Raw genomic sequence first — 26,017 nt, 5'->3', positions numbered from 1 at the left:
AAAATTTTTAGACTATTTCTGAAATATTACAGATCAGACTGACAGCTGAAGGACCATACTGAGAATCATTACCTTAGAAGTAAAGGGAAGATGCATAAGGAAATGTAATTGTGTGCCCAGTCTTTTGTGTTTATCTTCACAAAAATGCTATAAAGTGGAGTTGGGTGGGTTGGGTGTTTTATCTGTATTAAAGAAACTGCAGACCCAAACAGGTAAGCAAGCTCAACAGCAAGGTAAACAGGTGAGTTTAGATTCTAACCTAAACCTGCTAGACTCGGAGTCCCAGGGATTTCTACTGTGTCTTGGCACCGGGTTATCTGAAAGGCTTGTTTCTATAAAGGGCCTACCTTATTTAGGAAGGAGCAGTTTATAAGCTGGGCCTCATTTCATTCAGTATTGAAAATGTTTTCACTAAACATTTAGTTTCCTAATAGCTCACTAGTCTGTGTACTTTATTGCTTTGTGAACATGGTGACAGTTACAATGTATATTTTCAAACTGAAGTGATCCATAGGATTACCTTGGTATAGGTATTTGTAGAAACATGTTTGAATGTATTATTAGTCTTAAGCAAGACCCCAAATCTTCTTGTTTTCTACCTTACCTTATTAACTCTACTGCCTTGGGGGATTTTTGTTTCTAATATTTCAATAAAAGATTCTATCTAGGTAAGATCTCTCTGTGGGTCAGGTAGGGTGGGGTTGGAAATAAAGCCACTGATCTTTGATATGTGCATCTTAACTGAAAATGATGTCTTTTTATTCAAATTGATAGTGTCAATAATTAAATCCACCTAGAAGATGGTCTTCTGAGTAGTGTTCTAAGGTTGACAATAGACCACTTGTCTTTTCTCCCTCTCGTTTTGGCTGCCTCTGGAAATGGCCCTCAGGGAAATCCTGGTAAAGTCTAATTGCCTTTAGATTTTAACTACCTGATTTTTTTTTTTTTTTTTTGAAATGCAAGGTCTCACATATTTATTATTGAACCCAGCCAACTGGCACCTTCATAGCACATACAGAGAGAAAAAGTATATTCCCAATAAGACGTGTCCAACTGTCCAGATAGTGGTGACATTTTCAGCTTGATATGGTAACATGGTCGTGACCTTGACATAGCATAACTATGTGTGCCATCTCATGTGCAATTCTTTATAGACCCAGTCTGGTTCTTCTTCAGTGTCTCCTTTTGGAGTTGTACCTGATTTTATTACCAGTTTTCATCTAAATCCACTGGGAATAGGACAGTTTTTTGCTTTTGTTTCTTGGCCAGGAAACGCTTAATCCGGAAACTCTTGTGAGAAGACATGGTGAGAAGCCAAGTCCAGCACACACAATGATGGTGGAGAAAGGAAGAGAGAGCCTGAATTTCTTAACAGTAAAATTTCTATACTGAGTTGCTAGTTTGGCCCATCAACTTTTAATGCAATGATGTGGAATTTTTAAGGATTCTCAAGAAGAGTTTGTCTTATTTCATACGTTAAAATTTTCTGTGGAGCAGATTTTTGTCCATTGTATGCAGTTAGTAAAAGCTGAGGCCTTGTAGTGAAGACTGCTGTTGTTTCCTCCTGTCGTGAGTCATACAACTTTAGAACTGGGTAGGACCTTCCAGACGATCTATTTTAACCCTTTCACTTTCTCTGAACTTCTCTTCTAGTGCTGTGCACTCAATTCTCATTCATGATGTGATGCCTTGACCTCACTGAAGGACAAGTAGAAACTTTATGTGCCTTCTCTGAAAGTGGGATTTAGTTAGAAGATTTGGTTCCAATTTCACCCTACCCATAACAGACGTGCTGAGGGACCTTAGGCAAGAAAAGTTATTAAGGAGACTTTTGGAAAATAGTATCTGAAGGCATGAGAGAGAGACAGTTTGTGCTAAATAAATTTTTCTTTCCCTTTCTTCTCTTAACTATGTATTTTTCTCATCACTGGTGAGTCTTCTTTAAAACTTCATTGTTATTCTACCTGGCTGGCCCATGGAATTTCCTCTCATTTCCTTTCCGCATACCCCACTTCTTATGTATTTGTTCATATTTGTCTTACTGCTTAGCAAGTATCTGAAATAATCAGCCAATATTATGTTAAAAGTTTTAATTAATTTGAGTTGTTTTAAATTCTAATACAGAAAAAGGAATTCTCATTTCTTGGCACCAAAAAGTTGCCTTTTTTTAAAAAATGGTAATTTTTTGTGCTTTTTAAAAAATGACTAGTCAAGTGCAATAGTGAGAAGAAGGGAGCAAGTAGAACAAAGAGTTCAGTCTATAACTGTGAACAATCAGTTGTGATAACTCACTATCTTCAGACCAGCTTTACACTTTTCTGATTATTGGAATACTGCAATCTCTCCTTTTAATTGCTTTATCTATTTAAAAAAACTCTTTTAAAAAGTTGAAAATGAGAGGATCTTGTCTTTACCCAGAAGTTTCTAAAATTAATGAAACAACATGATTAGCTTTCCATTAATCTTAGGGCATTTATTAACAGAATACAATCGTGTTACGAAAGTGCAGATTTATACTCAGTGGGGTGTTACCTTAGAAGTTCTCTGTGATTCTCCATTTGTGGCCATTTCAGGCTCTTTTGGCCCATGAGACCCGCGTGTTCTTTTGCAAATGAGGAAACAGGTTCAGAGTAGTAGCTTCATCTTAGGATCTCATAGCTGCTAAATGGCAGAGTTTGGACTTGAACTCCTAGCAAGTAAATATATCTCAAGTAGCTTTGTAGTATGTTTCTCTTAATGCACTTATAAATGCAAATATGTGATAATATTTTTTTACAGCCACTGGGAAAACCCACTTTTAAAGTAAGCCTAAGTGAATTCCTTGAAAATAATGGTGATATATGGTACTCAGCATTTTGCTGATCTTCAGAAAGATTTCTGCTTTTTTAACTTGAGTCAGAAGATAAGGTGTGTTTTGAACAAAATATCACCTACGACTGCTAGGTGATATTTCCTAAAGCAGCTCAAGAACAGTGAAAATAAATGTAAATCACCTTTCACAGTCCTGTCGTCCCCTTCCCCAAGTGTGTGGGAATGCTAATGCTGCAGCTTTTCTCATATTGCAGTGGTGCAGCTACTTCTCAACAGATGATAGGCGCTTGTAGATATCTTGCTGTGTAGCAGGAATCTGAACAGCATGCTCTGGAAGCATTGTCAGCATTCCTTTCATGGCTTTTGCTTTTCTAGTTGCTTCTGGCCACTCTGGCAGGACTGTGGAAGATAGGACAAGTCTGAACTTCCCTTAAAAGAACTCTCATTTTTATTGGCTTTGCCGATAAGTTTGTAGGGTGAAGTGTATTGGTTGGATGGGGAAGCCAAGAATACATTTCTTTCAAATTAGTGCGGCTTTCCTTTGAGCCAGAGGCAGAGTTTAAAAATATTTAGTGCTTGTCATGTACACCATGGAATACTATGCAGCCATAAAAAATGATGAGTTCATGTCCTTTGTAGGGACATGGATGAAGCTGGAAACCATCATTCTCAGCAAACTATCTCAAGGGCAAAAAACCGAACACCCCATGTTCTCACTCATAGGTGGGAATTGAACAATGAGAACACATGGACACAGGAAGGGGAACATCACACACCGGGGACTGTTGTGGGGTGGGGGAAGGGGAGAGGGATAGCATTAGGAGATATACCTAATGCTAAATGATGAATTAATGGGTGCAGCACACCAACATGGCACATGTATACATATGTAACAAACCTGCACGTTGTTCACATGTACCCTAAAACTTAAAGTACAATAATAATAAAATTAAAAAAAATTTTGAAAATAAATATCAAAATGCACAATAAAAAAATAAAATAAAATGAGTCTCTTGTTGGCAGCAAAAAAAAAAAAAAAATTTTAGTGCTTCTAAAATTTTTGGTGGCATTATGCTAAGTTGTGGGAATTGTTTTTTTTTCCCTAGGAGGAAAACTGCGTAAGTCATTATAGTAGTATAAAATCACTTGTTAATAGCTTTGAAAGAAGCCGCTTCATTCTACAACTCTCTTAGCAAGCAATCTTTATTCTGTTAGGCTTGAGGAGAATTAAGTTTGGTAAAAATTTTCTGCTATTTGGTGGTGACAGATTAGCTGTTTAGGCTTTGGTAGGGCAGATGTGTTGATAACTGAAGGAAATACATCATTCTGGGTTTTTTTTAGGGTTGAACTAATCACAGGCTCTAATTTTTCAATTGTTAGAGGGAAAACTGCTTAATATCTTTCCCTGTCTTACATGCATATGTACACCTATGGAAAACTTTCTGGTGCCTGGTACCTAGTAGGTCCTTAATAAATATTTGTTGAATACATTTTTGCATAAGAAAAAAATAAAGCTCAAAGAATTAGCTGTTCTAGGTATGTTCTCAGTATACTATTTAATATATATTGAGTATGTAATTGTCATTAATACCTACTTGTTAGGAAGTATATTGATGCAGAATTATTCTTCATATCTCCCATATGAGGTTATTGACATCAAACCGTTTTATTTATTTATTTTTTTTAAGAGATGGGGTCTTCTGTGTTGCCCAGGCTGACCTTGAACTCCTGGGCTCAAGTGATCCCTCTGCCTCAGCCTTCAGAGTAGCTGGGACCATTCATTTGAACTTCAATGCTCTGTAGTTTTAATTAGGCTTTTTGTCACTGAAATCTTGAAGTAGTCTCAAACCTGAAGTAGATTATAATGAAGGTAACCATATAATTTATTGTGCAAACTGAGACAGTTCTGAGAAATTAATCAAAATTAAGTGGGAGCAGCATGTATAGACCAGGCTTGTTCCAGGCAAACTAGGACATATGATCACCCTGTTTGTTTTTATTTTTCAAAGTAAATGTTTTATGGAAATATAATAAATTCAGAAAGTCCATATATTGTAAGTGGACAGCTTGATGAATTTTTAAAAAATGAGCCTCCCAGATCAAGAAATAGAACATCGCCAGTATCCCAGAAGTCTCCTTCATGTTACCTTCTGGTCACTCCCTCTCCTTCCCTGCAAGACTTTTGGCCATAGATAAGTTTTGCCTAGTTTGAACTTTATATAAATGGTATCATATAGTAGTACACACTTTTTTACCTGGCCTTACTAGCTCAATGCTCCCTTTGTGAGATCCCTCCACATTGTGTTTTAGCAATCGTTCCTTCATTTTTATTGTTTTTAAATATTTCATCATATGCGTATACCACACTATATATGTTATATTGTTGATGAACACTTGGGTTTTATTTTGGGCCAACAAAAATGGTGCTGTTATAACCATACTTGCTTGTTCTTTTGATGAACATATGTACTCATTTCTATTGGGTATATAATTAAGAGTGGAATAACATATGTGAATGTTCAGCTTTAGCAGGTAGTACCATCTTTCCTAAGTATCATATCAACCTGTACTTCCTCCAGCAGTAAGATGAGAGTTCCAGTTATTGTGCATCCTTCTTCTGAGGGTCAGTGTAGTGAGATCACATAGGGGTTGTAACTTGATAACTAATGAAATTGACCCCCTTTTCATGTGCTGTCATTTCGATCTTTTTTTTTTTTTTTTTTTTTTTTTTTGAGGCAGAGTCTTGCTCTGTCGGCCAGGCTGGAGTGCAGTGGCACGATCTTGGCTCACTGCAACCTCCGTCTCCCAGGCTCAAGCAATTCTCCTGCTTCAGCCTCCCAAGTAGCTGGGATTAAAGGCATGTGCCACCACGCCCGACTAATTTTTATATTTTTAGTAGAGACGGGGTTTCACCATGTTGGCCAGGCTCCTGACCTCAGGTAATCCGCCCACCTCAGCCTCCCAAAGTGCTGGAATTACAGGTGTGAATCACCGCGCCTGGCCCAATCCTCTTTTGTAATGCCCATTTGTATACTTTCTTGTTTGTTCAAGCCCTTCTCATTTTTCTATTGGTTTCTCTCTTATTGATTTGGAATTTACATATTTATGTATTCTAGATATTAATGTTTTCATTATATATATATTACAAATATCTTTTACTCTGGTTTGCCTTTTCTCTTTATTGTTAATGTCTTGGGATAAGCTTAATTTTAGTTTTGTCCAGTTTAGCAATATTTTCCTTTTTATGTTCTATTTAAGAAATGACTGCATGAAAGTCATGGAAATGGTCCTCCTCTGTAATCTTGTGGAAACATAATTGTTTTACCTTTCACATTTAGATCTCCAGTTTATCTGAATTTCTGTGTATAGTGTGAGATAGAGTTCAAAATTTCATTTTTTCTATATGGATGATTGACTTTGCACCATTCTCTTCTTGTCCCAATACCACATTCCTGTAGCTTTATAATACATCTCAATATATGGTAATGTAAGTTCTCCATCTTTGTTATTTATGTTTGTCTTGGCTAATCTTGGCCCTTTGTATTTCCATAAACATTTTAAAATCTCAGTTTCCATATTAAAAAAACAGCGTAGATTTTGATTGGGATTATATTGACTCTAAGGATGGTAAATTGACATCTTCAGTCTTCCAATCTAGGAATATAGTATATGTCTCCACTTATTTAGGTGTTGTTTAATTTCTGTCAGTATTTAGTAGGTTTTAGAATAGAGGTCTTATATATCTTTTCTATCCTTTTCCAATTCTTGATGGTTTTTTAAAAAATAATTTGTTGAGATGAGATTCACATAATATAAAATAACCATTTGTGTCTGTCTGTTTTGTGCTGCTATAACAAAATATCTTAGGCTGGGTAATCTATCAAGAACAGAAATTTATTTCTCACCATTTGGGAGGCTGGGAAGTTCAAGATCAAAATGTACTGATTGTTTCGGTTGTCTGGTGAGAGCTGCTCCCTGCTTCTAAGATGGCACATTGTTGTTGAACCCTCCAGGGGGAGAGAATGTTGTGTCCTCACCTGGTAGAAGGCAGAAAGAAAAGCAAGAGAGCAAACTAGCACAATGTTGAGTGAAGCCACTTTTATGAGGCCCTTAATCCCATTGATGAGGAAGGAGTCCTCCTGCCCTTATCTCCTCTTAAAGAACCCTCCTCTTAATAGTATCACATTGGCAAAACCTGAGTTTTGGAGGAGACACATTCAAATCATAGCACCATTAAAGTGAGCAATTCAGTGGCATTTAGTACATTCAGTGTTGTGCAACTGCCACCTCTATCTAGTTCCAAAACATTTCATCATTCCGAAGTAAAACTCCTTAAGCAGTTTCTGTATACTCACTATTCCCCTGTGCCACAGGCACAGGCGACTACCAATTTGCATTCTGTCTCTGTATATGTATCTGTTTTGGATATTTCATATGAAAGGAATCATACAGTATGTGACCTTTTGTGCCTCACTTCTTTCACTTGATATGTTTCTGAGGTTCATCCATGTTGTAGTAAGTATCAGAACTTTGTTCTTTTTTATGGCTCAGTAGTATTCCATTGTATATATAAACCACAATTTGTTTATTCATTTGCTGATTGACATGTGGGCTGTTTGTGCCATTTGGCTGTCGTGAGCAGTGCTGCTATAGATTGAGTATCCCTAATCCAAAAAATCTGAAATTCAGAATGCTCCAAAATTCAAAACTTTTGGCTGGGTGTGGTGGCTCATGCCAGTAATCCTAGCACTTTGGGAGGCCAAAGTGGGTGGGTCACTTGAGGTCAGGAGTTCAAGACCAGCCTGGCCAACATGGAGAAACCCCATCTCTACTAAAAATACAAAAATTAGCTGGGCATGGTGGCGGGCACCTGTAGTCCCAGCTACTTGAAGGCTGAGGCAGGAGACTTACTTGAACCCAGGAGGTAAAGGATGCAGTGAGCCGAGATCGCGTCACTGCACTCCAGCCTGGGTGACAGAGTGAGACTTTCTCCAGAAGGAAAAACTTTTAAGCACCAACATGATGCTCAAAGGAAATGCTTCCAGATTTCAGATGTTCAGATTGGGGATGTTCAACCAGTAAGCGTAATGCAAATATTCCAAATTTGAAAAAAATCTGAACGATGAAATGCTTCTGGTCCAAAGCATTTTGGATAGGGGATACTTAACCTTACAAACCTGTGTCAACTTGTTTGAGAACCTGTTTTCAGTTTTTTGGTATGTTTACCTAGGAGTGGAATTGCTGGGTCATATGATAATTCTGTTTAACTTTTTAAGGAACTGCCAAACGTTTTTCCACAGCAGCTGAGCCATTTTACAGTCCCACCAACAGTGTATGATTGTTCTGATTTTTGTATGTCTTCACCAACACTTTTTTTTTTTTTTTTGGTAATTTTGGTGTTTTATAGTGTTTTAAGTGGTATAATTTTGAGTTTAAAATTTTTCACTATTTGTTGTTGGTACATAGAAATACATTTTTTCTCCATATAAACCTTGTAATCAGGTGACATTAAATTCACTTGGGGGCTATTAATTTTAATAGTCTACTTATTTATTGGATTTTGTACTTACACCTGAATTTCCAATTTCTAAATGCTTTCATATTATTTGTTTCCTTTTTTAGTAATTATATTATGGATGCAGCAGTCTTGTGAACAACTTAGAGAATATAAGAATTTAAGTTTTCTTAAAATTTTTCCTTACCTTAGTTTCCTTTGTAGTTCTATTGCTTTTCATTTTGGTCTTTCTTTATTTTGTAGGTATTTTTCAAATATCTGGTGATCTGTGGTTATCTATTTGTATTTATAATGGAATAGGGTGGTTGGTTTTGGTAGCTGATACTGGCTTCGTCTAGTTTTTTGAGGTCTGTTTTCTCAAAAGAACTTTTCCACAGATGGTATGATTGAGAACTCTGCATGAGTTTCCTTTAAGGTGGGGATATCCAAGCTTTTGGCTTCCCTGGGCCACATTGGAAAAAGAATTGTCTTGGGCCACACATAAAATACACTGACACTAACGACAGCTAATGAGCTAAAAAAAAAAAAAAAAAAAAAAAAATCACAAAAAAACTAATGATGTTTTAAGAAAGTTCATGAATTTGTGTTAGGCTGCGTTCAAAGCCATCCTGGGCCATGGGTTGGACAAGCTTGCATTAAGGCCAGCAGCAGATGCTGAGGACCTAAAATGTATTCTGAGCACTATAAATGCTTTTTTCTTTTGTTTGTTTTTGTTTGCTCTCTCCTGATCCACTGCCTCCCCCACCTTCGTTTGTGGATGTTTGGAGCAACCATTAGGCTCAATTCCAGTTCTCTTTTGTCCCTAGTACCCATGCTGGATGCTCTTCTCAATCAGATCTAGATACTAAGCCTGGGAGCCAACGTTTATGCAGAAAGTAAGACTGTCATGAGTAGCTCTGCTGTTCTGTGAGCAATCGTTTAATTATCTTGATTTCCTTATGCTTTAGTTCAGCTTCTGGATCCTGACCTTGATGTTTTCTCCCAGGTTCCATTTAGGGGATTGGTAAAAAGAGCTCTTGCCTCATTATAGTCCTTTCCTGTCCTTGTTTTGCTTGGGTTGCTGTTTCTTCTGGTATGGCTATTCTACCAATTCAGTCTTATATGTTTCTTCTAGAAATTCTTCTGTTTCTTTTCTTTCTTCCTTTTTGTTTGACTTGGTTTAATGGAGCTATTTTTTCCAGGTTGTTATGAACATATTTTTTTTATTATGAAAAATTTGGACATAAATCACATGTATCTACTCCCCAGCTTAAATAAGACATAAATAAAATTCAAGCTCCTTATTCTCTCTTTGGTTGTATTGCACTCCCTCTCATGCATCTATTAATATTTTTCCATCTGTATGCATTTCTAAACAATACAGAGCATTGTTTTGAATGTGTTAGAGCTTTTTGTAGTGACATAATACATGAATTCTTCTGCACCTTGTTTTTATTTTTCCTTTCATTATGGTTGTTTTCTTAATATATCTTTTCTGCTGTTTCAGAGGAATTTGGGTAGAGAGGATAAGTCAGCTCATGTATTTCTTACTCTAACTTTTTAAAAGGGGAGATTTAAGCACCTTTTGGATATACTGTCACTAAGAGACACGTAGTAGAAAGGGCTTGGTGTTACCTCTTCTTGTTTCAATTGGTGTTGATAGGCGAATATGACACCTCCAGTGTTACACAAGCTAGGTAGTTGAGTCTTGCTGCTGACCTGTATTTGGTGTTATAAATCCCTTTGGAGTCAGAGAAACACCATTCATTTGTGTTTAGGGTATAACTGAGGTTGAATGAAGATTTGCGTTCTTATTGCTAGAAGGAATTTTTAGACATCCTTTAGTACAAATTGTACCAAAGAAACTCAGGTCCAGAGAAGGTGAGTGACTTGTCTGAGGTGATCCAAGGGAAAAACACAGGGTTAAAAATAAGCTATAGTTCTCATTCTTCTTTCCACTTTACTATAATGAACTTGAGGTTAGAGTCCTCTCTTGTTAATGTTCTATTTTGACTTTTGCCTGCTTTTTAAAATACTTATTTGAATACCAAGAGATTTTTAGTATGTAAGGATGATGGTGAATCCTTAAACTAATGCTTATTTGCCGTGTTTTTCTTAGGATCAAAATGGTTTCAATCCCAGAATACTATGAAGGCAAGAATGTCCTCCTCACAGGAGCTACCGGTTTTCTAGGGAAGGTGCTTCTGGAAAAGTTGCTGAGGTCTTGTCCTAAGGTGAATTCAGTATATGTTTTGGTGAGGCAGAAAGCTGGACAGACACCACAAGAGCGAGTGGAAGAAGTCCTTAGTGGCAAGGTAAGTATGGAAAATGAGCACTCAGAACGGAGAAAAAAGCGTGTGCTTGTGTATATAATTATTGTAGTCGTCAATAGCTTGGTATATTTCTTCAGTATTCTGAAAAAATTAGTAAAAAAAAAACTTAGTGAGTTCCTACAGGATGCAAGAAACTGGATATGACTTGTGAATCACAAGGAGAAAAAATTTTCCTCTGTGACTGGCAAAATTGTATAACAAGCTCTAAATTATCTTTATGGTAGGTATTTAAAGTATGTTTTTAGAACATTTGAGGCAGGTTGTTTGTAACTACTAAATCATTTAAATAGTCTTTTGATAATAATAGTAATTAGGTAGTGAGACTACCTACTATTCTGTAAGACACTATGTTTTGATAAAATTTATAAACACCACTTACTCCCCCACAACAGTATTAGGAAGTAGAGAAGTCACATATTCCCATTTGACAGATGACAGAGGGGCCATATAGAATATAATATGTCATATATTTTGAGCCTTTGGAAAAATATTACTAAGAAAAAATGGAAATGAGCTAGAATAAAATTATTTCACGATCATAAGTTTGTGAATTCTCTCAAAATGAATGAATTTATCTGACATTTACTAACAAATAGTAAGTGGAATCGGAAGGCTATAAGCTCAATTTTGGTACACATAAGGAATCTGACTGCAGGCATATCTCAAAAAGGAATTTCAAGTAGAACATTTATTTTATAATTAGAATAACACTCATTTGAATATCTACATTCTTATAGGCCTCTTAAAAAATCCTGAAATTGTAGCAAGCCTCTTCATAGCAACCAACCAGACTTTTGACTTTGAATGAACTTCATATACCTTTATGATAGTTCTTTGGAATTAATTGTCACATCACATTAGCATTTGTTTGACACCATGCAACAGATATTCCTCATTATGTTGGTTTTATTTTTTAATGATGGGATGTAAGATTCTTTCTTAGAAGTTTAAAAATTACTATTATACTTTTAAATTATTCAAATTAGTCTACATTAGTCTCCCTTAATCATTTTTTCTCTCTGATTCTTTGCTGAACCCTTCTGGAATCCTTTGCTTCCCTTAAAACCTACAAGGAAGGAGTCATCAATGGGGCTATAAAACCACAAGGCTTGTTCTAAGTAAAATGTCTACATGTGTGTTTTGTTGCCGTCTCTGCCCTTTGTTTACTCATCTTTGCATTTTTATTATGAACCACTTGTAATTGGTATGTTTTAATTTTTCTCCTGATACTCCTCTCCCCACAGTGAGGGGTTATTTGTTCTTACTCGCTTTTTATTTTTTAGATAATATTTATTGTGCCTGCTTAGTCCTGGGCACTTGACTTGTTGTAGGGGGTTGAATTCAGGGATAAGTAAGATACGTTCCTGGCCTTTTAGACAGTTTTTAAGAGGGAAGGAAGAGGGAGTGATAGACATGTCAGGAGGAGATAGGAACAGATATTTAAGTTGATGTGCTGGCCAGAATTGGGGGTCTGAGTAAAACATGAAGAAGACTTGGGCGTCTTCTTCGGGGTCTTCAGAGCAGTGCTTCTAAAATTTCTTCCACACTAAGCCTAAGAGAAGGAGTATTTTCTACTTAGAGCCTGAGGTTTCATTGAACTTCCGTGGTTTAGCCTGAACATACAGCTATTATTTTCAATTAAAAAAAGTTTTTTCCCCAAATATTTGACTAAACTTGATACTCCATAAAATTATGTAATTTTATCTTATGCCTTCAGTTACCTCCTGGCACATCCTACCACTTAATCCTAAAGCCATGTATTCTCCATTATGTATAGCATTGCTGGTGAGTCCATAAAAATGAGTCCTTTTTGTGTCAAATAGCAGTGAGTGTACACTTAAAGTTAGTAAGAAATTTTAGGTATGGTCTACTCTGATTTTGAAATAGGTATAAAGAACATAAGGCCAAAAGCACATACCACCATATGGGACATGGACTTATAGCAGGGTTTCTCAGCTTCAGCACCATTGACATTTTGGGCTGGCTAGTTCTTTATTCTGGAGGCCTGTTCTATGCATGGTAGGGTTATCAGCAGCATTCCTGGCCTCACTCACTCTTGTGACAACCAAAAATGTTTTTAGACATCACCAAATGTCTGTTGGGGACCAAAATCACCCCTGGTCAAGTACCATGACTTACGGGAATGTCTCAGGTAACAGAAACTCCATTGGGTGATGAAGATTGAATTAAAATAATTGATCATGGCCTGTCACGGTGGCTCATGCCTATAATCCCAGCACTTTGGGAGGCCAAGGCTGGTGGGTCACTTGAGGCCAGGAGTTCGAGACCAGCCTGACCAATAATGGAGAAACCCCATCTCTACTGAAAAATACAAAAGTTGGCCGGGCGTGGTGGTGCATGCTGTGGTCCCAGCTACTCAGGAGGCTGAGGTGGGAGGATCGCTGGAACCTGGGAGGCGGAGGTTGCAGTGAGCTGAGATTGCGCCACTGCACTCCAGCATGGGTGATGAGTAAGACCCTGTCTCAAAAAAAAAATAAAATGAAGTAGTTGATCTTGAAGTAAATTCAGGAAAGAGAATCAAGGATATTAAAAAGGCATTAGTAAACGTAGTAAAGTAGGAACTAATTGGGTACTAGTGGGTTAAAAGCACCAGAAAAGATGGTATTGAGTAAAGAGATGTTGGCTAGAGAAGGGAAGAGTGTCACATTTAAGATATAGCAAATTTAAGAGCAGCATGATCATGTCCTGGTGGTAGTGGTATAGATAACTGATATTAAAGGGAATTAAAGGTCATCAGCAATTAGGAGAATGAAGAAGTATGAATTCAGGGTGTTAAAAAGTACTTTTTTAGTCATTCCTTAGGTTCCTTTTCCTCTGCTTGACCCATAAGGATTGATATTCTTCAAGTTTCAGGCTTAGGCCTTGATATCTTACTAGGTCCAGTGAGATGGTTACTCAGCCTCCCTCTGTTTATGTGAGATGAATGGATGTCCTTTAAATTAGATTTGGATTTAGTTTCATATAGTTAGGATCTTGGGTACTTATTATTGCTTTTACCTGGATAAACTCTTTTCTACTCCCAGGGCTTCAGTTACTACCCGTTTGTGGTTAATAAAATCTATGTTGATAGTCTAGCTCTCTCCCTGAACTTAGACCCACAAAGCCAGTCACCTCTACTAGACCTGTCTTCTGGGGTGTCATGTAGGCACTTTACACTCGACATTCACAAGACTGAATTTGTATCTCCAAAACAGTACTTCTTTCTCTCCCTGTGTTCCTTAGTCTACTGAATTTATTCACTTAACAAATGTTTAAAGTCTTTATCTTGCCAGGCAAGATCTGCTCTCTTGGACTTGTATGCTGAGCAAAATAGGTATGGACCCTACCCTAATGAAGTTTGCATTCCTTATCTCTCAAATTCAGTCATAAGCCAAAATGACTACATCCTGAATGTTACATCCTGAATCTCATTGCCGTTTTTTTGATTCAGACCAGTAAATATCTTGATATGGGCAACCACAGGAGTGTCCTAAAACTCATTACTGCCAAAGGACTTTTTAAAAATTATGAACATGCTTGTATCACCTCTCTGCTTAAAATCTGTCAACAGCGACCGGCTGTGGTGGCTCACGCCTGTAATCCCAGCGCTTTGGGAGGCCAAGGCGGGGGGATCATGAGGTCAGGAGATCGACACCATCCTGGCTAACATGGTGAAACCCCGTCTTTACTAAAAATACAGAAAAATTAGCCGGGCGTGGTGGCGGGCGCCTGTAGTCCCAGCTACTCTGGAGGCAGAGGCAGGAGAATGGTGTGAACCCGTGAGGCGGAGCTTGCAGTGAGCCGAGATCGCACCACTGCACTCCAGCCTGGGCAACAGAGCAAGACTCTGTCTCAAAAAAAAAAAAAAAATCTTTATCAGTAGTTCACCATGACTCCCAGATAAAATTCATCTTTTTAATGTGGCTTAAAAGATGCAGTTATCTGGCCTTTCTTATCTCCATACAACTCTAGCTGCTTTTCCTGCATACTCTATGTTCCAGGCTGACTGAATTATTTTTAATTTCCCAAGCATATTAATGGCTTCTGATTTCTAAGGGGTTATACATGCTACTTCCTCTGCCTGGAAACACTATTATTCTACTTTGTAATTTCAGGGCCTTCCTCCCTCACTTTTGTCCCTAACACACACACACACACACACCACACACACACACACGTTCTGTTAAATGTCATTTTCTCTGAGAAGCTAGCTTGTGTGTGGTCTTTCAAAGCTGGGTTGTTTCTCCTATGCAGGCCCATAACACTTACCTGTTGTACTAACACTATATTTTAATTGTACATTTACTTGGACCAAAGGCCGTTTCCTTGTGTCTTTAGAATCTAGAAGGTGCCTGCCTGGCTCATATGAAATACTCAGTAAGTTTTTATTAATATAAGAAAACATTAATATTCAAGTCATGTGCTAGGAATGGAAGTAGCAGTAGGAGCTATCAGTAGGAGCGGGAAGACTGTTATATACTAAAGTCATCCAGGAAGGTGGAAGTGAGCACTAATATGTTATATAGACTTTCTTCTTAGGTTAAGAACCCTGCTTAAACTGCAAGTTTGAACTTCAAATGGAGAGTCAAAGTGTGATAGAGCAGTGACCTAGAGGTAGCATCAGCGTTTCTCTGTCCAATCGGGGATAAAAAGTTAAACTTGACTCACAATTGAATATGCCTTTAAACTGTAATCATTTTGTGATCTGATTGTCTAGCAAAATTCCTTTGGGTACACTTAAAGAATGTTGAATTTTCAGCTTAAATCCTATATATGTAATACTTCTGAAGTTTGTTCAGTTTCTAGTTTGCATTTGCTTACCAACTTTTTCCTTTAACATATTGACTTCGTTTTCCTTTTTAAAAATTTGTTCTAAGATTTTAGGTAGAATGTAAATCGTGTTTTTTTCTAATCTACTGAAAGGGAATAAAATAAAAATTAAGTGAAGTGAAAAATTAAGATCTAGATTTTAGAAATCTGAATGATCATTTTAAACATTGTCCTAATGTCTGTATTGCTGAAGTCTATTCTGAGGGGTGATACAATCTAATCAGCCAAGGCATGGACAATTCAAATTCAACTTTGTGAACTACCAGCTTTGTGTGCTTAGCAAACTCCTTAACTGCTCTGAGTCTCAGATTCCTTATCTGTGAAATGAGGATAATAGCATGGGCCTCATAGGGTGTTTTCTATACAGAATAATAGCAATTAAGAATAGCAACTTTAGGAATTGTATAGTTTAAGTTTCTAAAAAAAATAGTCATCCTTGGTGGGAAAAAATGGTGATAATGAGTTTTAGAAAGTGGAAAAATACTGCCCTAAAATAAATATTTTTCCCCCTTGATAGCTCTTTGACAGATTGAGAGATGAAAATCCAGATTTTAGAGAGAAAATTATAGCAATCAACAGCGAACTCACCCAACCTAAATTGGCTCTCAGTGAAGAAGATAAAGAGGTGATCATAGAGTCTACCAATATTATATTCCACTGTGCAGCTACAGTAAGGTTTAATGAAAATTTAAGGTAAGTACAGGTAGTTATATAATATTTGAACTTAAGTATAGTTATTAAAAATCTCATTTTAATTCTACTTTTTACTCAAGTTGTTTTGAATGTGATTTGAAACTATTTGCCATATGTTAACTGTGGCTTTCAGTGTCTTACAGAGTGTTAAAAGAATTTTCTTCTTCTTCTCAGTTTAAAAACCTTGGATAACTAATACATGTTTATTGGAAGAAGTTGCCATGAATTTAAACATGCAACAGGGAAGAGGCAAAAAGTGGAGTAGAAGAAAACTTAGTCTTAACAACTAATAGTGTTTGTCTTCTCTTTCTTCAGAAGCCTATACCCCAGCAGCTTTATTCTTCTAATCCACATCATATCCATGTGAAAATAAACAAAATTAGACTCAGGTTTTACAGGATAAGGAAAAATTGCTTATAAATTTAAATCACACCTTTTTATTTTCAAACTTTTGTGGTAGTGCTAGGGGCAAGGTATGTTGGACATAAATTTAATTTAAAAAATAATTTAGACTTCTTTCAAGATTCCTGTTGCAAGAAAAAGACTCTAAATGTCCACTATTCTTAAAAAATCTAATGAGTATGCATTTCAAATAATGGTTCTGAATTCAGAGCATTCTTTCTGACAGTGTAGCTAAAAATACAGTTTTTATAGTGTTAATCTAATTGTATAGTCTCATGCCAATTAAAATGGTGTAGACTTGGTATAGGTTTCAAAGCTACTTGAAATGTAAAATGTTGTCTTTAAAATGTTTTAAAGATAAATAATTAAAAGGAGGATATTGAATGCTGTAACAAAGAAATGATAAGTGTTTAAGATGATAGATGTGCCAGTCACCCTGATCTAATTACTATACATTGTATGCATCAAAACACCGCTATGTATCTCATAAATATGTACAGTTATGATATGTCAATTTAAAAAATAAAATACATTTTTAAAAGTTTAAAAAATTGAGTTCTGAGGCTGAGGTGGGAGGATCGCTTGAAGCCAGCGTCAGCAACATAATGAGACCCTGTCTCTACAAACAAAATATTTTAATTAAGAATTAAAGAAATTAAAAATTAAGTTCTGATTACAAAAGGTTTGATATTATTCCCATATTGTCTTTATCTGATATGGAAGTATAAACGTCAGTCAACATTATATAAGGTGACAGTTCAGTGCCAAAGCATTACAGTGTGTTCTGCCTGTATTCCAGGTGAGGGCACTGTAATAGTCCCTTAGATCTCTGCAGTAGTCCTTTATGGGTTTTCAGTGTATTTTCTCATTAATTATTTTATTCCATGGTCACCTTACCTACTGTAATATTATAGGCAAATCCATTGTACGCTTGAGGAAGCTGAGGCAGCATTGTAATGGAAGGGCTATGAGCTTTGGAATTACATACATTAGTTCTAATCTTGACCATATCATTCATTTACTGGTGAGTTTGTGTAAGTTATTAACCTCCTTAAGCCTCAGCTTCCTGATTTATAAAATTGAAGTAACATTTCTCAAAAGATTATTTTTTTTTCCTTCAGGAAATTTAAGTGATGTCTCAGTTTGACTGTCCATGGCAGGAAATCTGAATCTGTAGCAGTTGCTTTATTTATTTTTTAGCTCTTTCTATGCAGCTGACAGGTAAAATATTGTGCAGCCATTATGTGTTAATGATTCAAAGGTGACAAAAGTATGTTATTAGGATTATAATATGATCTTATTTTCATAAAATATATGTAGATGTATTTATGTACACGTCTTTCTATATTTGCTGATAATATATTTATCTTTGAATGTTGCAGTTACAGGTAGGTTTTTAGTCTTACGTGTATATTATTTTTTCTACTATGAACATGTATTAGTCTTCAAATAAAGGTGTATACAAATGACTTTTAAAAATTATTTTTAAAAGTAACACCTATAAGAAATCTTAAAGGGACTGATACCCTCATCAACTAACAAATCTCCTTATTTTTTACATTTAAAATTTTCGTTGTGTGTGTATATTTTTGCATATAGGTCTAACTATTTGTTTTTAACTAGCATTTCCAAGATTGTGAATGTGGTCTCTAATTTTTAGTGATTTATCTTTTCCTAAAATTCATTAGTGTGAAACGGTCAGTAAAGTAGATTTTTTCCCCCATAGTTCTGGCTTTTATTATTTCCTTCATAGACAAAAGAAAGAGTTCACACAGCTTTATGAAGCTTAGCATGTTTTCATGAAAAACGTATGTAGATATTGGCTAATAGTCCTCATTGACTTAACGGGGAAAGTTATATGCTTTGAAAGGTGAACAGGAAACATTGATTAGGGTAAAACTCATAAAGGGAAGCTTTACAAGGAGGACCAAAGTACAGCACTTTCAGGGAACTTTCTTTCTGTTCCCCTAGGGTAAGCAAGGCTACCATTAATGAAAAGGACATCTTCTCGTTATTATTTTCTTCCTTTACTAGAGATGCCATAGCAGAAGGCATCTCATGTATTACATTGTTTTTCTTTTCCTTTGTCAAAGCATGTATGTTCACTGACCTAGCCCTTGTCATTACATTGAAATTATTTCTGGGAAGCAATTTTAATGGATGTTGACTTCCAAGTGGGGATAGGACATTAGGTTTGAGTCAGACACTCTAATACTCCAGGCAGGCATATAACAACTTCGTATGAAAGAGTTACTGTTGGTTTTTGTTTTTGTTTTTGTTTGAGATAGGGTCTCACCTTTATTGCCCAGGCTGAGAGTGCAGTGACACAATCACGGCTCACTGCAGCCTCGACCTCCTGGGCTCAAGTGATCCTCCCACCTCAGCCTCCCTAGTAGCTGGTACTAGAGGCATATGCCAACACGCCTAATTTTTGTATTTTTTGTAGAGACAGGGTTTCACTAACAGTTACTCTTTATAACTACTTGTTAAGTTAACCCACAAATAAAAAATGGCATGAAGCTTTTACTGTTGGGGGGAAGTTTTCAGATGTTACTACAACATTAAGCCCAATACCTTGGGAGAGAAACCAACATTAAGCCCAGTACCTTGGGAGAGAAACCAACATTAAGCCCAATACCTTGGGAGAGAAACCAAATTGCACACAGATCTTATTTGCAAAGTGCATGTCATCTAGAGGAGATAGGATATGCAAAATAACCATAATGTAGGATAGAAAATAAGAATTTATTAAGGAGCACACATGAAATGCTATTAAGAGTTGAGAGAAGGTAGATGGAGCTCACTTGTTTTCAGATGTGGTGGTTCCTAAATCTTGAGACGGGAGAAAAATAGATAGGCTTAGGATTCATAAGGAAATACTGACAAAAAGTGTGGGGAGGGCTGGGCCTGGTGGCTCACGCCTGTAATCCTAGCACTTTGGGAGGCTGAGACAGGTGGATCACCTGAGGTCAGGAGTTCAAGACCAGCCTGGCCAACATGGTGAAACCTCATCTCTACTAATAATACAAAAATGAGCCAGGCATGGTGGCTCACGCCTATAATCTCAGCTACTTGGGAGGTTGAGACAGAAGAATCACTTGAACCTGGGACGTGGAGGTTGCAGTGAGCCGAGATCATGCCATTGCACTCCAGCCTGGGCGACAAGAGCGAAACTCCGTCTCAAAAAAAAAAAAAAAAAAAGTGACAGGAGAAGTGAAGATAATAAATGGAGTAACTTAAGTAGTTCATCATGGGGTCTGGCATAAGGGAAGGTACTAGCTGGTATAAGGGAAGGTACTAGTAAAGAAAGTGCAAATAAGACAGGGTCACTAGAGTTGAGAGTGATGGAGAGGCAAGAAACTGGAGAATGTGAGAACAAAAACCAGGCTGAAGGGAGAGATGGATGGACAAATGATGTGGTTTGCGGAAAATTCATAGTACAAAATTTTAGAAATAGAGCAATTCTCAGTGATAAAACCCAAGGTATGAATATGAAAGATTTTCAGAGAGGAATGGAAGTTAAGATTGATGCTTAGAAAAGATCAAGAAACTGTTGAGTTTGTTGGGCATTGATTATCAAACTTTAGAATGTATTAAGAATTTTAAGAATTACTGGAAAGTGTGTTAAAAATGCATATTCCTAGACTGCACTTGCCAAATTTTGACTTTTTAATTTTGGAATCATACTCCAGAGTTGTTCTTTTTAGCAAGAGCCTTAGGTGTTAGTCACTGTTGGACCTTGTTTTGCCCCTTTAGAACCATTGCTGTCAGAATCAGCTTTGGAGACATTTTTTAAATTACAGATGACTGAGCCCCCTACCCTAGATTGACTCATTGTTCCCTAAATATCTGTGTCTATATTTTCATTAAGATTTAAAAAAAAATGGCGGTAGTAGTGATGAGATCTCATCTAGACAGTATTTTCTCAGGGGCAGTAGGGTGGAAAAGAGACTTGTGTCAAAATGGCCTGGAGAACTTATTTAAAATATAGTCTTCCAGACCTCATTTCATGTGTTAAAAGTATCTGACGATGAGGTCCAGGAGTCTGCATTTTTAATAAACTGCTAGGTATATGTTATGCCAGGTATGAGAACCCTGGTTTAAGGTCTTTAGAAGTATTATCAACATAGATTTCTTTGAAAAACCTAAGATGCCTGTAGAAGAAAGACGAACAAGAAAATGTATTGGCACTTCAGGTCGTTGAGCTTTTTTTTCTTTTTAAATTTTTCTTTGAAGTGATTTCCATGTCTTCATTTAGTGAAGGATTTTAATTACAAAGACTTTCTCATTTTGTACCCCTCTCCCAAAAGCCTGTCTTATTGAAGATACATTTATGACTCCATATAACCAAAACAACGAGAACATTATTTTTGTTTAGTACAAAATGACTTCTGATATAACATGTCAGAGTCTCAGTCTGAAGGTCAGTGGAGTAGAAATTGGATTGAGGTAAAACAGAGTTAGGTTAACTAGCCTGGCAGAGAGATACTAGACGTTACTCATGTGGGCGCAGAATGGCTTCAGGTTTGGGCTCTCAGGTACAGATGCAAAGGGAAAAAGGCAAGGCATAGAAGTGTTCCTCTCAAATTATCCCTTATTTTTGGTGACCTAGAAACTCTGTCACCATCCTCAGGGACATGTAACAGAATATCCTTTGTATACTTTTCCCAAAACATGGCTCTTCCTGCCCCCATTGTTTTGCAAATGCAAAAGAAAATAGTGCATTCCCTTATAGTCTAGTGGACAGTATCCTCTATGTGAAATGTCTTTCTTGTCGGATTTTCACTTGAACAGATTTTCTCCCTCAGTTGAGATAAGGAAGAAAAAAAAATGCATCCATGATTTTAAGAACTCAACCCAATTATTTCATTAAAAAAATTATTTCTAATGTGTTTTCATAGGGTCTTGGATACTATTAAAAGAAAAACTATGGCACAGGACTTTTTTTCTCTCCTGGAGTTATTCCTTGTTCCTGGTGACCCAGAACTTGCCCTGTCCTCAGGAACCTGTAACAGAATATTCTCTGTATTCCTCTCCCAAACAGTACCCTCCCTATCCCCATTGTTTTGCAAATGTGATAGACATCAAAGCACTGCTTTACAGTGAAGTAGACTGGATTCTATCTATGACATCTCCTGGTCTTTTAAAACAATAGTTGGATTTTTTTCTTAAATACTGAAAATATAAGAATTTTAGATAGTACTGAAAACTGTTTTTTTAAAAAAATTTCCTTTGAACATTATTTTTCATTATTATAAACATAGACTTTCTAATTTTACTTTTAAAACTTAATATAGAAAATTTCTGTATTTCTGATTTCTTCCATAGTTATAATTTCAGTGATTTGATGATATTCCATCATGTTGACATACCACAGTTTATGTTATTATTCACTTAGAATAAACTTTAAGGAATTTTAGTTTCTTTTTATTTGAAAAATGAGGATTAGAACAAGTTTTTCCTCTGAGTTAATTTCAACAGGTTAACTAGATTAATAAATATACCATTTCTGTAATTCCTGGTGCTTTGTCCTAATTTCCTTCAAATCATTTGTGTCAGTTTGTAGTATCAACAACAGTGTATTACTTTGCCATTTTTGTCACTGGTATTGAGTATTTAAATCTTTTTGTTTGTTTGTTTTTATTTTTTTAATTGACAAAGATATATTTTTCATTTACAACATGTTTTGAAATATGTATACATTGTAATGGTCAAATGAGCTAATTAGCATATTCATTATCTCACATACTTTTTGTGGTGAGAATACCTAAAATCCACTCTTTTTGTAATTTTTAAAAATAACAATATATTGATATTAACGGTAGTCTCTATGTTGTACAATAGATCTCTTGGTCAGTTTTTTAAAAGCTGTAAACAGAAGTTTTAATAGCAAATCTATCCACCATCTCATTACCTTAAGGAATATTTGTTGACTGCCTGTTTGGTGACTATGTTAGAAATACTGCTAAATGCTTGCAAGCTATTTGTTTAATTTTATACCAGTCTTAGTAGGTAGGTTTCATTATTGTTCCCATTTCCAGGTAAGAAAACTGAGGCCTGAGTGCTTCAGTTTATGTCCTGATAGGTAGGCCAAGTCAGGATTTGAACACGGGTCTGATTCCAGAGCCTTGTTTTTAATCCTGCTTCAAAAAAATTGTGTGTATTTTTTTGGTATTATTCATACAAATGTTTCATGTTTTTATAGATTTCACATAATTATTTTAGTAGCTATATTCTTTCATTGTGATAAAATACTTTGAGTCATTCCATATTCCATAGTGAATATTTGGGCTGTCTAGGTTTTTATTAATTACATGATGCTTCATTGATAACTTTTCTGCACATATACTTCTGCTTTTGTGGAATTATTTACTTCAAGTAAATTCCAAGAAGGGAATATATAGATTATTTTGGGGTCTTGCATATGCCTTGTAACAAATGTACCAGTTTTATTATAATATCCCTTTGAATTTTGTAGGGTAGCCTTAGAAAAGTGTTTGGATTGATTGCTACAAAGAGGGAAATAAACATATTCTTTCTTCATTGTATGTTAATATAATTTAATGTTTCTGAGTTTTCTCTGGCTGTATCACCCTTATTAGTGACACTCTACCTTAACATTTTAAAATTACTTAACCATTCTATTTTTTTCCTCCCTGTGGCACATCCATATTATGCAAGATTATACTTTAAAAAATCAAGATGCAAAATAAGTCTAGCATGACTTAAAAATGTATGCATAGAAGCTAAAGACTGAAATTATCTGTTTGTTCCAGGACAATTATATAATTTTTAAATTTCTACTTTAGTTTTTAAGGGCTACAATGCAGGTTATTTTATAATCAAATTTTTTTAACACAGCTGATAAACATATAGTATGGAAATAAAATACACAAAATCACAGCTAAAGGATAAGTTGTAAAGAAACAAAAATTTCTCTATCTCTCTACTTCTCTAATGAAAATAATATTTTTTAACAGGTAAAATAACATAGCTTCCCAATTTTCTATTGTCACTTTTTCTTTTTAAACAGAGATGCTGTTCAGTTAAATGTGATTGCAACGCGACAGCTTATTCTCCTTGCACAACAAATGAAGAATCTGGAAGTGTTCATGCATGTATCAACAGCATATGCCTACTGTAATCGAAAGCATATTGATGAAGTAGTCTATCCACCACCTGTGGATCCCAAGAAGCTGATTGATTCTTTAGAGTATGTTTGTTTGAAATTTATATACATTTACTTTGATACCAAAAGAGGCCAAGGTGGGCGGATCATGAGGTCAGGAGTTCAAGAGCAGCCTGGCCAACATAGTGAAACCCCATCTCACTAAAAATATGAAAAAAACTAGCCAGGCATGGTGGCAGGCGCCTGTAGTCCCAGCTACTTAGGAGGCTGAGGCAGGAGAGTTGCTTGAATCCGGGAGGTTGCAGTGAGCCGAGATGGTGCCACTGCACTCCAACCTGGGCAACACAGTGAAACTGTCTCAAAAAAACAAAAAAACAACCTTTGAATTCAAGTCCCTCCCGCTTCTCCTCACCCCACCCCATACACACATGCACACACACACACACACACACACACATTTATCTCTTCAAAAATTTTTGCATATCTCCTATATTCTTATTGTATAGATTAATATCTAAATAAATGTTAATGAAGTCAATGTATAGTTTTCACTTTTGACAAAGTATAATGGTAATATTTGGAGGAAGGCTCCTGAACATCTTATTAGTAATATTAGGGGCTCTCTTTTTCAGGGAATCAATCTTAGCAACCAAGAAGTACCAATGGAGACCCATGACTGCCTGTTTAATAGCAAGGCTCTAATTTATCAAAGGATTGCCCTCACCACCCCCCACCCATGGAGTGTATATATATAGAGGGGCCTTTAATTATTAGAGAATCAGAGGAATCATAGTCTTTTAATTCATACCCTTACTTTTTATCATCTTTCTGAGGACTGAGATCCTGTCAGCAATTGTTACATGAAAATTATTTGTGAGTATTGATAGATAGGGATTAAATGAGGGAGTATATACCATGACCTTGTTCTCATTTGCTGCAGCTCAGGCTTTCTCATCAAACAGACAAGGTTCAGACAAGAAAAAGAGATCTTTTTTACTTTTACAATTTATATAAACATTCCAGTATCCACCATATTTTCATGTTTGTTAATCCTTATATAATATCTTTGAATTTTTTCCTCCTTTATTCTTCCCTCTTTTAGTCTCCTTTCTTTCCAGAGATTCTATCCACTTTGACTACTTAGTTAACATCTGCTGCTTTCTCCTAAAATAAGCAGTCTTTTCTTTAAGGCTTTCCTGCTAATATGAGGAAACAGATAGATTGTAAAAAAAAAAAAAAGTATGAGAAATTACCAAGACATTTTCATTGTAATTCCCTAATTTCTATTTTCTCACTCATTTTCTTAGATGGTCCCAAATATCTACTTCATTTTCTTCATAGGTCAATAAACAGAAGTGTTTTAATATCTGTGGGAAAAGTTGAGTGTGGAAGTTAATGGAGCATTTTACTTTTACTAACAATATATACAAACATTTGAGAAACTGAAAAAGAACTTGTAAGCTAATGCTGTATCCCCTTTCCTTGCTGCAAAGAGATCTAGCTAACAGATAATTTTAAGATAACTCATGGGTTTGTTCTGTAAACTCGTTCTAGTAATAAGGCATACTGGCTAAAGTTTCTCCTGAGTTTAGGCAGGTTTTTTTTTTTCCTCATGTATCGACTATCCCTTTCATTTTTCAAATCTCATCTCCATGGTGGAATTTTTCCTAAGTTGGGTAGCAATTTCTCTTCAATTTAATTAATGTTCTTTTCCTTTCATATACAAAAAGTACTTCCATATACAGAAGAAAATTTTATCTTGATAATCTCCGTTTTATGCTTTCTTATCAATTAGTATGGGTATCATTAGAGTATGACAATATACTGAGTCTACTTGCATACACAGCATTATCGACAAGAGGGAAAAACAAGTACATAACGTATTAGAATCAGAAGTTTAGGAAAAACCATGGACACCACCTAGTATATCGCCCTCCTTTTACAGATGAACAGAGTAGACCATTTCTTCAAAGAGGATGGGAGTAATTTTTTTATTTCATAGTAGGTGGCTAATTGAATTTTTATAGCATGCTTCAATTTATTTTTATTGTTCATCATAGTATTTGTTTATCTCATTAGAGCATATGATTTGCAGTGCTGCACCTTAAATACTAGGCCTTTTATGCCTTTTATGTTCATTATAAATGTATGTTAATTGTAACTGTATATAATTAACATGTTACTTCATTGGGTTATATACAGATCCGTATTTCCTAACCTTCAAACTTCCAGAAGGTTTCAGATATATTTTGGAATTTATTCGGACTTTAGAGAGGGAATATAATTTACGTACTGTGTAATAAGAAAAAACTTCAACTTGATCTG

General features: G+C 35.9%; 1 protein-coding gene and 1 long non-coding RNA gene across 6 annotated transcripts in view; one reads left to right on the top strand and one right to left on the bottom strand.

The window, feature by feature from the left end:
• FAR1 (fatty acyl-CoA reductase 1) overlaps nt 1–26,017 on the top strand; it is a 63,337-nt gene that overhangs the window by 15,656 nt on the left and 21,664 nt on the right. For 3 of the 4 annotated variants that reach the window (XM_054523786.2, XM_054523785.2, XM_009246561.4), the window contains exons 1-3: nt 10,432–10,620; nt 15,986–16,161; nt 23,597–23,776. In XM_054523786.2, coding sequence (XP_054379761.1) covers nt 10,432–10,620; nt 15,986–16,161; nt 23,597–23,776 — 545 coding nt within the window. 4 annotated transcript variants of the gene reach the window in all.
• Nucleotides 1,632–25,061, bottom strand: LOC129048925 (uncharacterized). 2 transcript variants are annotated; one of them, XR_008511624.1, is made up of 6 exons: nt 24,946–25,061; nt 8,514–10,719; nt 6,717–6,848; nt 4,407–4,660; nt 2,994–3,210; nt 2,448–2,689 (listed from the first exon to the last, which is right to left on the bottom strand). It is a non-coding gene; the product is annotated as an uncharacterized LOC129048925 (long non-coding RNA). The 2 variants fall into 2 exon arrangements; XR_008511625.2 differs by having other exon boundaries at nt 1,632–3,210.

Source organism: Pongo abelii, chromosome 9 (assembly GCF_028885655.2).
Source record: "Pongo abelii isolate AG06213 chromosome 9, NHGRI_mPonAbe1-v2.0_pri, whole genome shotgun sequence".
NCBI lineage: Eukaryota > Metazoa > Chordata > Mammalia > Primates > Hominidae > Pongo > Pongo abelii.
Note: the sequence above shows the minus strand (reverse complement) of the source record. Positions and strands in the feature narration are given on the sequence as shown.